The sequence below is a fragment of the Melopsittacus undulatus genome, chromosome 8 (assembly GCF_012275295.1).
Source record: "Melopsittacus undulatus isolate bMelUnd1 chromosome 8, bMelUnd1.mat.Z, whole genome shotgun sequence".
In the NCBI taxonomy this organism is placed as follows: domain Eukaryota; kingdom Metazoa; phylum Chordata; class Aves; order Psittaciformes; family Psittaculidae; genus Melopsittacus; species Melopsittacus undulatus.
This window is the reverse complement of record NC_047534.1, coordinates 12,986,669-12,999,846: the sequence shown is the minus strand read 5'-3', so window position 1 is coordinate 12,999,846 and position 13,178 is coordinate 12,986,669. Positions and strand designations below refer to the sequence as shown.

The 13,178-nt window shown below is 33.1% G+C and overlaps 1 protein-coding gene across 6 annotated transcripts in view; it reads right to left on the bottom strand.

Moving 5' to 3' along the window:
* Nucleotides 1–13,178, bottom strand: part of RBFOX1 (RNA binding fox-1 homolog 1) — a 1,270,800-nt gene that overhangs the window by 5,657 nt on the left and 1,251,965 nt on the right. The window contains exon 14 of one of the 6 annotated variants that reach the window (XM_034065467.1): nucleotides 10,400–10,452. The exons of the other annotated variants lie outside the window; for them this stretch is intronic. Coding sequence (XP_033921358.1) covers nucleotides 10,400–10,452 — 53 coding nt within the window. The remainder of the gene's footprint in view (nucleotides 1–10,399; nucleotides 10,453–13,178) is intronic. 6 annotated transcript variants of the gene reach the window in all.

Sequence of the window (13,178 nt, the reverse complement as noted above, 5' to 3'; positions counted from 1 at the left end):
AGCTACCAAAGATGTACACGACTATCCAGGGAAAGCAGCATGTTGGGCAATCACTTTAACACATGGTCTTAAACTCAGGAAAATATGCGTAAAAGACATATAAAACATATAGTTCATCTTTTGCATCCAGTATATGGATGAGTGAAGGATTAAATCTTTATATGCATTCCATTTTAATCTTGGTATCCATGGTCTACAGAAATTATTCAATGCAGTTAACAACAAAGAAACCAGGCAGTTCCCACTGAAAAAAATGGAAGAAAAAAAAGCTCAGATCAGCCTATGTTGGGTAAATGACACTTGGTGATCCTTTGAATTGGAAAGGGGGCATAAGAGTTCTTTGAGCAGGTTTGACACTGACTCCATACTCTGGAGCCTCTTTGGTTGGAAAAGCTTCCATAAACCTCAGCCTTGGTTAAACTTCCACGTTAGGATGCAAATATTATAATATTTAGAAATCTAAAATACTTAGCTTTGATGATAGACATAACAATCTCTTATGTCTTGTTCATCTACAGGGAAATGAAGATATCTTATTTTCCTCTGTATGCCCTTTTTAAAAACTCTGAGATTCCATTTTAAATATTATTATAATTTTAATTCTCTCAAGCCAAATCTCATTCAAACAGCAAGAAAACTTCTAGAAAAGGAAAATTATTAATTTAAAGCTAGACTTGTTCCCAGCATTATAAATTTCCCTTATGTCCTGAGTAATATGGAGGAGGAATTGCACATACTATTATTAGACACACTTTAATGTCATGACAATTATTCTTAAAGCAATGGCAATCAGTATATTTTCACTTCCTTTTTTTTTTTCCCTGATTAACTAGTATTACTGCCATCCTGAGCAAGGACTTCAAATTTAGATCTGTAAGAATTAGTTTTGGCCTAATGTAAACTATTAACAAAACTGGAACTTTGTGAGTTTCTTGTTTCAATTGCTCTGATCCATTTCCTGCAGTCAGGTTGCTTTTTGATTACATACTATATCACATTGTGCAGGATCCTTGACTATGTTAGAGTACCCCGCAAAACTGAAAGACTAATGGGTCACCCATTGCAGGGGATTAAATGGCCCAAATTCAAGGGCCACTTGTAAGGAAAGAAGAGTTTATTAAATTATTAGTATATTTAACCCAAATACTGAAGTAACTAGCAAGTTTATAACACTGGTGTAATAAAACATCTAGTTAATGTATTATATAAATATTCTACACAATTCTGGATGACTAAGAAAAAATATAGATAAACAAACACATTAAGCAATTTCAAAAGAAAAAAAATGACAGCTTCAACCCAGCATTTGCTTCTGAGTACATTTTTTATTACTCTTTTGCCAGAATAGAAGTAACTTATTGTTAGTACTTTGCATTGTTGTTTTCATCCTACTGTGTAAACCATGTTTATTCCTTAAAATGAAAGAGTTGTAAAGTAATCCTAATGTGAAAAATGTGACCTAAGTTACTCCTTGCTCCTTAAATAGAATATTTTACATATATATTATGATAATACTGAAGTTTGTACTATGATATTAACATAAAAATGCTATTTCAGAATTAGCAATGCTTATATTCTTGTTAAAATAAGAAGCATTTTTACATTTTTAAATTCCACTTGAACAACTGTGTGCAATGTAAACATAAATAAAATATAAAAAGCATTCTTCCAAATCTTCTGTAAAAGAAAATACAGTATATAATATTAGAATGCAAAAATTCTCATTCTTGCACACTCCTGAATAGACTTGAGATACATAAGCACACACGGAAGAATATTTTTCCTAAGGGGAGAGAATACATGCTCAGATATTATCTGGAAAAAAAAATGCATTGACATTCCTCTGTGTTGAATAGACTTTTTTTTTTTCTCCTCAGGGTGACCTCTACCTTCAGAATATGATGGTTTTATTATGATTAATAAATTTCATTTCCACAGAGGAAAGGACCAGTGTCAGCTTAAACTTAAAGCAAGTGGGTTTCTTTTTAAATGCTAATTTTTAAACACGCCCTTGCATGACACCAAATTTAGAAGCTCAGAAGGTTAGCAGAATAGATTCCGATTTCCATGCTGAAAACAGTAAGAAGGATTTAAACTATATTGTCACACTGACAATCAGTAAGCTAGTAGAGTCACACAGTCATTGGATTTATTCACTATCATGCCAGCATGCTTACTTCTCATTAAAATTAGTGGCATTTAAATTCTTTGTGATAATTGACACTGGAAATAATCATTCTAGGTAAAGAATTTACTAAAATTTAGGATATGCAAATGGAAAACCCTTCTGAATAAATTAATAATCAATGTGATTATCTGCTTATTTTACAGAATGTTAAATCAATGTAACAAAACCAGTATGTGCACTTATAAATTCTTGTCTAAGAACACATCTGATGAACAATTTGATGCAGCACTAATTAGAACAAAATAAGTACCACTGTTTTCCAACATATCTGAAACAAGTATTCAGGACATAAGCAAAAAAATAGTATTTGCTAGCATTTTGTTACCATACTGACACTGGTTCTTAAGCAGCTGGACTAACAACTTACAGGGAAATAACTGAGAAAAACAAATCAGTACAGTCATGTTACCATCTGTAAATGTAGGTGCAAATGTAGGTGTACAATGTAGGTGCAATGTAGGTAGACATCTAAAGCTTGGTGCATGGTATGCTGTTCTTTACTCATGCTATGTCTCAATCCCTTAAACCATTTTCAGTACAGGATCTTAAATTGCTAAAATACTACATAAAAGGCCAATTTGTTGTTCATTGCAAAAATAATGATAAAAAAAAAGGAAAAAGGAGAGTTACAAATGGTAATTGTGAGATTTGTTTCAGTAGGGTCTTTGAAATTGAATCTCTCTTCAAATCATCAATAGTATGTGTTGCTGAAGTCTCTAAAAATAGGGAAAGTATGTGCCTCTGTAATTATAATTAGCATATTAGATTTTTAAGTTCTTCGGTACTCAGGCTGTATTCCATAGACATCTAGGACAGGCAGTGGAACTCTGATACTAGAAGCATTTGGAAGTTTCTTAATAATTTAAACAGTATAGATTTTCATAACAGCATTAATAAGGAAAAAATTACAGTATAAAATACGAACCAAGTTATCACATTTTCCTCAAGTGATTTGAGAACTACTGAAGAAGAATTTGAAACATTATTTTATTTTTTAGGAATTTGATGCACATATTTTTCTGCTCATTATCAATTCCCCCTGTTCTTGAAAGTCTACATATTACTAGAGGAACTGTAGAAAATGATGAACCTTTTTAAGAACTATAAAAAGAGAAGTTAAAAAACTGGTACTGCCTCAGCTAAAGCTCTCATCTAATCCCCTACTACTTGCCATATTACAAGCAAAGTGTATCACTGGAAAGCTCGTATTTCTAACTTTTTCACAGTATTATCTATTCTTCACTAGCTTTGACTGTATATAAAAAAATCAAGCAATAAAATTGATTCTTCTTCAGACCTGTATGTGTTGAGTCTTCAACCAGAATAATCTTAAATTACTGAAATTCTTGTATTGAAATTTATTACTAAATTTCGCAAAAAGACAACTGAATGAGTGAGGCTTGCTGAGGTAGGAGAAAGGATAGTACGGAGTGCTTTGGTATTCCTGCCCTGCCTGTCCACCTAGGAAACTGGCAGCATTGCAGAACGTGCTTCCTGCTGTTGGCAGGTGGTATGGAAATGCCAATCCACATCTCTTCTCTGTGTCAGATCTCAATGCAGAATCGCAATAACATTTTAAACAAAAGGTGAAGATTTAAGTAAAGAATTGGTAGGAATACAAGGAAAACAAGGTTTACCTGGCCTTATCTATATAAATAATTGCAGAACTAACATTTTGCTCATTTTCTTGGTCACACAACTACAGTGATACCAGGACACATGACACGAGTAACAGAGCTCCTTCATATATACACCAGTTAGACACCACATTGCTGAACAGTATTTTAACCTCAGTGGGACAACACTGTGCAGCAGTGGTAGGCATTTAATTTAAAATTCTTTACTACAGTAGGATGGTAATCTGCTCATGGTGTTCAAAGCATGTGCAACCAATCAGCTTATTTCATTTTGGATATTAACACTAAGCAACTTTTGGCATTTCAGTCACCTGAATGAGCAATGAGTCTCTTTCTTTATACATCTGAGAAGGCAATGAGGAAAGATGTCTATCCTACGCTTTTACTTAAGATAATAGAAAAATTATTGAAATCTGCTGGTAAAACAAGTTTCCAGTGATTTTTCTTAATTGCAAAGTTTAAGGACGTTATAATTCTCTATGCAAAGTTTTAAATGCATAATATCGAACACTAAGATCATTCTACAAGGGTGGACCATAAAATAGTTGTTGCATATCATCTACCTCTCCCACAACTGATAATGCTTTACAGATTTGTGATGTGGAGCAGAGAAAGAATTGGGAAGATGCAGTAGAGACAGACAGCACAATGAAACAGTAAAACTTCAAAGTATACTGCTGTGCTGAACTCCTGTAAACCTTGAAAACGATGAGGGATCTCCTATTAGTATAGTATTAACATTCCCAGGTTTTCAGAGATGAAGGAACATGACCAGAAGTCTACTATAGGGATATTGCTATACCAAAGGATTTCCATGAAGGAATCTTCATAAGTAAGTCATTGATGAAATATTAAAAGCAGCCTTTACTTTTTCCTGCAGGTTGAAGCAAGAAGGAACTTGAGAAGCCTATTCAGGATTTTCTATATGCAGAGATGAATTTCAAATTCTTGACTGTTTACTTATTTATATCACATCAGAATCTGGCCAGCTAATTTTCTTGCTGATAGGCATGTTTTGCAGAAGTTTTGATCACTGATGCTCAGACTTGATTTTAATTTTTATTTCTCTATCCCAACCTGTAGATTCTTTTGAAGTTTGTTGCATATTTACAGCCATCCAAAGTTGAACTGCCTTGTTAATCATTTAAATAAATATGATTGATATTGGTTAATCTGCAGAAATACAGAAGTCCAACAAACAGCAGCACAGGTGACTCTCCCCTGTGCTGATGCTGAATAACTGCTATGGAACAATCCCAGGGACAGACCTCATCTTAAAAGCTTTCTTTCAAGTTTCACTCTTGCTGTCTGGATTTACACAAGTGTGGGCATTTCACTTGATGCCTGGTTAAAAATCTAACATAATTCTGTGCTACCAACAATATCTGTCTGTATAATCTCCATCCAAGAAAGTCAGACTCTATATAAAATTCATTAAAAAAAGCCACTGGGGAAAATGAGGCTTGCTATCAGGTGATACCTAACCCCCAAGTATTTCTTTGATCTGTAAAGCATTTTCCTATTGCTATTGCTGTTATAGTTTGTTACAATAAACCTTAAATAAATTCTTATCTAGTTCAATTAGAAATATATTGGGTACTTTGTTTATTAATTTTTAAAGCAATCTTTTGTTCTTGTGTTTAAAGTTCTGTAATATGCAATTATACTATTTTTTATTAAATATTTCAAATGTAATATGATAACCTCATGATATTAAAACTGAATCCTGTAATGTACTTGTATATAACCATTCATACATGCACAGACACAAACCCCACTTCATGTGGACTACTTTCAGTCTACCAGAGAAAAAAATTCTGGTTGTTTCATGAAAAAACCCAACAGTACAGGAGATGCACGCATGCTTACACGCACTTGTTGAAGGCAGACACAGATTATTCACTATTTGTTACCAAAGAAGCTTCACATTACAAATCCTTCATTTACAAATCACAGAACCTCAGCTTTACTTAATCTTGTCATGTTGTCACATTTGACTAGCCATGCGAACTGACCTAGAACTGTAAGCACCGGGAAGGCAAGCTGTCAAAGAGATAATGACAAAGATGCCAAAAAGGGCTGCCAGTGTTTTCACTGGGTGAGAAAAAGGAATTAATCAAACTTCATGAAAGAAGAACAGAGGATAATCCAAGTGTTTACTGTTTTTTATCAACTGATCCAACAGCTGAACATCTCTACCACATGACCACTAAGAGCAGTAAAAGCTGTAACAAACGGAATTCCACATAAATGACTATTTACAGCAGCAGTAAACACAAGTTTAAACTGCCAACGTAAAGGACACTTGAATTTATAGAAAAAGTTTAATATTGTGCTTTAGTGCAACACTTTCTAGCCTTTCCAGAGCAAAAGCTTCAGTATCTGCTGGTTTTCACAGGGAAAAGAAATATGGCCTTAACTGAAAAATAGCACAAAGACCTCACAAATGCTCCTTTATTTTTTATCTGATTAGTGGAAGAGCATAATGTAATAATAAAAGCACCTGACTGAAAACGGTCATTTGCCCAGTCAAACTGCTTCATGAAGTCAAACCCATAGGCAGCAATACTAAAAGGGAAGAACTTTTCACAACTGAACATAAGTCTTAGCACAGTAATTCAAAGAGGTTGAAGGACGTATCTCTGAAACTGCATACTTCCGAGCAGTTTGGATTGTATGTACTTCTCAGAAATTTCTTTGAAAGAGTATAATGTGATCAACATCTCTTACCAGACAAGTGAATAAGTCAATGAGATGTATGCATGCATATATGGCAAAATTTTGACCAGCTATGATTATTTATGTACTTAGTATTTATTATATTTACTATATTTACTATATTGTACTTATTTATGTACTTAGAAGAATGCCATAACAGGCATCACAACCCTTCTAAGTACTTAGTCAGATATTAATTTGATTTCAAATAAGTATCTCTGTATTTGTTTTTGTTTCATGAATTAAATTTGTGGTAGTGTTAGTGCTGACAGTTTAATCATAGCATACAGAAAAAATGCAATGATTTGAACAATTGCATTAGTTAAAAATTACCAATAATCTGTTGAAGCTATTTCAATTGCACAAACTCCAATGTTTGCTTCCTTAAGCTGCCTGCTTTTATGAAATGTTTTTCCTAGAATTATAAAATTAAACCTTTCAGAATGTTTAATCTGTTTTACATACTGTATCTTTCTCCAAAGAGAGGTCAATGACTTAATCTGAGACTGTCAAATTTTAAAGCTTTATAATGCATTTCTTTTGCACACACACATACAGTCTCACCTCCTGGGAATGATTCTGCTCAAATATGTAAATAAATACAGTCATGATTGGACAGATGTTATATCCACTTCTACCATACTTCATTCCAAATTCAGGTTTATATACACACTTTCCTCTCTCTCTCTGTTATTTCAAAATCATAAACTGCACATACACTTGGGAGAAAAATAATACCAAGCATGCATCTGCACTGGATTTTTTTGTTTGCAGATGGATAACTGTTAAAATTGGAGGAAGAAAGAAAGAGTAATACAAATACAGAATAATGATTCCATCCCATATAGACAAAAACTGTACAAGAATAATAATCTGAGAATGTACTTTGAAAAGACACCACAAAACATTTTCCTTTTCTTTCAAACTATGAATTTCAATCTTGCAAAACCTAAATTTAAAATAAATAAAGAAATAAACGAACATTGAGCACTGGTTTGAAAAATTCACTAAAAATGATAAAGATTCAATATTAACAATGTTCTGCAACCAACATGTAAATAAGCCATGGGTTTATTCTGTGTCTCATCCTGATTTATTATGAGCTGGACAGAGCAAGATGCCCATTGACCCCATCAGCCAGGAATCTCGGGATAAATTCTCCCCTAACATAACTATTATTCGAGATTTGCTAGAGGAAGGTCTTAAAAGATCCTTGCTAAAATTCTATCATCAAACTGACAGAAGGTTTCTGATAGTTTCCCTACTTCTGTTCTAGTTCAGGTGTGTTTGCAAACTCTTTAATCATGCCTGCCAGAGAAGATCTATCCCAGAAGTGCAGAACTTCTCTTCTGCAGAGTAATTATTTTTAGCCTCAGAATGCACTGGATGCAATCAAGAGTGAAATATTTTTAGATTTCCCATGGAAGGATCCTTCCTTCAGCTACTTGAATAGATTTTCTTTATAAAATATGCATGCAAGAACAAATACACGTACATTAATAGAAATGTATATATAGACATGCTATCCATCTATTAACACATTTATTTATTCAAGATTACTTTATTCCCAAATCAAAAAAGGTATCTTGTGGCTGAGAGCTAAGTATCCTCTGGCAGGAATGATAAAGTATTAGGAAGAGAACAATGAATATTACCAGCAGAATCATGCAAGACCTCCCATTATATTTGATGATAAAGTTCCAACCAAAAATTTCATTTTATCTTATTATTTGAAATCTACAAACACACACATTCTTTACAGGGAAACATTACAAACATACATATACTCACAATTCAAACATTGAGCATATTATCATCATCTTCACTTTATATCACTTTTACAAACACAGTTGAATTACTGTAAATGAACTTAGAAGCACTAAAAAAAAAAGCACTATAAAATTGTACTGTAGTTGTTTTGCATGCATCTGAAAAACCACAGGAAGGTTAGCTTCGATTCTACAAGTTTACATATCTCTATATATGCTCCACGTATTAAAAATAAAAACATCAGATAATTGAAAGTTAACTTACAGATCTGAAAAACCAAATGCAACTTTGGCAACTGGTACCACAGGAATATGTGCCAGAGAATTATCTTTAAATAAAGCCAAAAGTCCTTTAAATTTATACGACTAAAATTTAGGTATAAAAGAAACAGAAGATACAAGCTTTTATTAGCTTTCTGCTGCAGATCATCTTACAAAAAAAGGCACCTAAGTCACCTGTGACAGATACGTTTATCATATGGTAAAAAAGATACCTAACAAAAATATCTTATTGTTGAAGCAATTCAACAGAGTTAAGCAACTGGTAAACTGAAAAGTTTTAACAAATATAAACAGAGCTCCATTTCCTTCTGTGCAAAGTTCACTGAATTTGCTGGTACATAATAGTGCTGTATTTTTGACTGAAGTTCCAAAGTAGTCATAAATGGAATACATATAATACAGCCTTGGACACTTAAATTGAGAGGGGAAAAATGTCTTTATTAGAGAAATAATTACTTCTTAGAAGGGTTCTCTCTGCAAAACAGAAAATTGCTTTCAGGACAAGAAAATTGTTAAAGACCCCATGTCTAGCTCAAGAATTCCAAGTTAAAAAATTGCTAAAATAATTATATTTTTCTTATTTAGCAAGGCCTAAATTTATGAATTAGTAGCCTTCCTACTACAGCTCACTCTAATCCAGAGCTGAGCAGGAAGCACAAGAAAAATAATGAAAGCCAAAACCCAAGTCTAGTAAGATCAAGAAAGTATCAAATATTTGCTTCTAAAATGTATTCTCTTACTGATTTAGAACACTGAAAGTCTGTATTTAATCAGGTTTTACTATAGAAGAACTTTTCAGATTACCACCAAAAATGCGATGGCTATCATACAGATTATTACAATCTTAGCACGTTTTGGCTTTAGCTATGATCTTCTTTTTCATAAATAAATGTTCATTATTTGTTTCTATGTAAGTCACTATAGCATAAACAGCAAACATTTATTTCTGCTAATGTAAAACTCTATTAATAAGTACTTCTTAATACCAACATTTTGTGTCATACTCTATATACCCTTTCATCTTTCAATACAAGCAGCTTCTATGAACTCAGTAGATGTTTTTTTGCATAACATTATTGGTAGAATATATCCCAGCACTCCTACTACTTATGTTGGCTTTTGTTTTCTTATGTACCAACATAATAGCAACCTTACCTGAATTAAGACTGTTCAAACACTATTGCTTAAAAAAGAGAAAATCCCTTGACATATTCAACATAATTTTCCATTACCTTTTCAAAACATCATTCTTTCTTCTATGCCCATGGCTTACAACATGATAGCATATGAAGGCTTTACTTACTAGAGAGCGATCCTCTGAAGACATAGACCCTCTCTCCCACTATCTTATCCATAGGATAGACTTTGTGAGTGCTTTAGGGTCTGCGCTATCCTTGTGGGCAATATTTGCCCCCAAAGAGTTGAAAAGAAAGTTGTTAGATCTATAGCACTTACAATGTCCTACATTCATCTAGGACTTTTTTCATTATTTCTGTTTGTTTTGGCTTTTTGAAAGTCACAGTCTTGATTGTACTGCACAGGAAGTTTTTATTAGAAGGTTTAATATATCCTTACTTACTGGCCCATATATGATATTTAAACTAGAAATAAAACACCAAAGTCAGCAAAATAACCTAATGTCTTTTATATGGCAGAACCTACAGGCTGAAGCTGTAAATTAATTAAACTATGCCAAAGATTTATACTATGGACTTTTCTATGCTTTCTCTTACGATTAAATGCAGCATGTGAAAAAGGATATTGAGACCTGGATGGATGCATCAAGAAGTATCAATGATTGTTACCTGCAGAGGTGTTACAAGAAATTTCATCTGCTGCAACGAAGACGAATTGATTTCTGCAAGAGAAGATAAAATTCACAATACTGCTTGCTGACTGGGAAATGTGCTAGCTGCCAATTGAGTTGATGTTTACAGATGGGGTAGGGTAAGGGTGCTTAATTTTAATGAATGTAGCAAGAAAAAGTGTTGACGTATTTCAGTACTATAGAGTTTATAAGGATCATGAGGTAGACATGCTGGGATCTTTTAAATGAAATAATGGTGACATTTGGATATGGACTATGTACAAAGTCTTGCATTGGAAGCTTCATGTTTAGTGTTACAGATATGTCATTATATTTATGAAGTCTAATAAAATCCCCAATATTTATCTTGATATAGCTATCAAAGGGCACTACCGCAAAATATGTAAAAAGCATGGTTTTTTTTTTAAATAATTGCAATTTACTTTGTGCATCTGAAAAGAGGATACTGAAAGTAAAATACTTTGGTTTTTATATGTCTAATATGATTGCAATCAGAAAATGAACTTTCTGCTATTTATTAAAAAAATGACATAGTATATTCTCATATACTGTTATCCAAATACATAGAAAAGTCTTGCAGAATCTAAAGAGAATAAACTACAGATAAGAGTACTTTAATAAACCTTCTCTTGCAAAATTCTTTTTTAAACCAGGTAAACATATAAAGATAAATGCTAAATACTCTACTACTCGAAAATGCAGAAAACTTCATTACAGCACAAATCCTGTTTTGTCCTTTCCAACGGCAAAGCAAACAGGATTTGGGTTATTGGAAACCATATTTAAGTTATAGCATCAAATGATTCTCTTATAAGCATCTACACAGATTCCTTGAATTATTTTTATGCTGTGCAGGATTAATAGAGAACCTGGGTGAAATTTTAACACTTGAGTGCTGTTTTACCCCAAATTACATGTAGGTCCTCCAGCCTGCACTACTAGGCATGGTGAAAAACTGAGGTTTTGTCTGCACAGCTTTAATGCAAATTGGAGCTAGAAGGAGCTAGTTCCAGCTTGTACTAAGGATTACTTGGAAAACTTAGTTTTGGAAGATGATGAAAGCTTTGTCAAGCTTTAAGTACTCTGAAGATCCTATTGAAAACTATTCAGTTCAGGAGCAAACATCTCTTAGGGGGAACAGAATCTTGAAGAGTTAAGCCCTAAGAGAACAAATCCTGCTTCTATTACTTCACCTCTGATACATTACAGAGATTTGAAATTCTCTTTTTAGAAATCTGTAAGCCTCGTTATACTTAGAAATTCACATTCTGGGAGAAAAAAAAAACCCAAACAAAACAAAGAATCTGTAATCTGTATTATAGGGACTGGATTGATTAAGATCAGAAGTGGTAGCTTATCACTGTCTTTGCCCTGTCTCAGAGATACTTATACCTGCCTTTTACTATGAGTGAGCTTAGTGATTAAACTGTATATTCTTTTGTTTTCAATCGGATGCACAGGTTGGTAGTTTTGCTCTTTATTTTGTCATCTGCAGCAACTTCACAAACTAGTAAGATCTACCTTGTATGTAATGCTAAAGAGATGAATAAAAAAAAGGGGGGGGTATAAATTTAACAATACAGAGGTAATCTGTATTTCATAGGTAGTATAATTGTCATTGTGATAATTATATAGAAACAGTTAGATGTTTGCCTAAAAGGGATTCAGCCCAGTAGCAATGCAGATTTACTAGCTACTGTTTCACAGAAAATCTTTTTAATTCATTTCTATGAAGCTATTAAACTGCCCTCATATCTAAATGAAAAGATTACTTTTCCTTAAAAAAAGCCTCTGAAGTGGCTAGCTGAGAAACTCCTTTATCGCTATTCCGAACATTTGTTATGGAACACTGAGCCACAGATACTCTATCTTCAGATGCCAAGTACAGAATTATCTGCAAGAATAATATTCTGGTTTAGTTACTTACAGAAAGATCCCAGAAAACTAACTGCTATTTGTCTTTTGGAATAATAGAGGTTATTGAAACTGTTCTGAAATCTTACTTTTTACTACCAAATCTTTACTAATAACTGGTAGAAAATGAATTAAAAAATGATTTAACCTAAAGTGATACCTATTTAAAACACATCTACTACAAACATTCCTTGCTTTACTGCTTCAGTTTACATAGGAATACACTATTTTCCCTTTATCTTGCTTTTGTAAATTTAATTTTATAACTCCATAATCCAGTTTTAAAAGGAGAAATTTACATATCAGTCAGCATAGCAACTGTGAGAATGTAAAGCAAGATTAGATGCTGAAGTGAATTCAGTAAGCCAGCTCAATTTTTTATAATTAATTAGGTGTTATTTGTAACAATTACAAGAAACTGGTTTAGTACTTTGATGGCTTTAATGTTTTATAGTTTATAGGTTTTTATTTAGTTAAATGTTATACATAGTCCTAGGAGGAGACCTGATTATCAGAGTTGTCACTATGCACATATATCACATCTGATGTCCAAATCAAGCATTATTCCTTAGAGTAAACAACCCCATAGCTTGTAAAGGGAGTCCTCCTGAGTTAAGTTGATGCATATTCTCTCTATCTTGAAGTACCTGAAAAGCAGACCCGGAAAAAGGCAGCTAACCTAACTCAGTCTTTGTAAATTTAAGGTTGATCTCTTTAAAGACCAATTTTATGCACTAACTGTATTCAGCATGCAAGGCTTAAAAGCCTCACAAGTGAGAGATGTTCAAAACAACCTAAAATGCATCATGAATTTTCATGTTCCCCATCACTGCTACATTTTT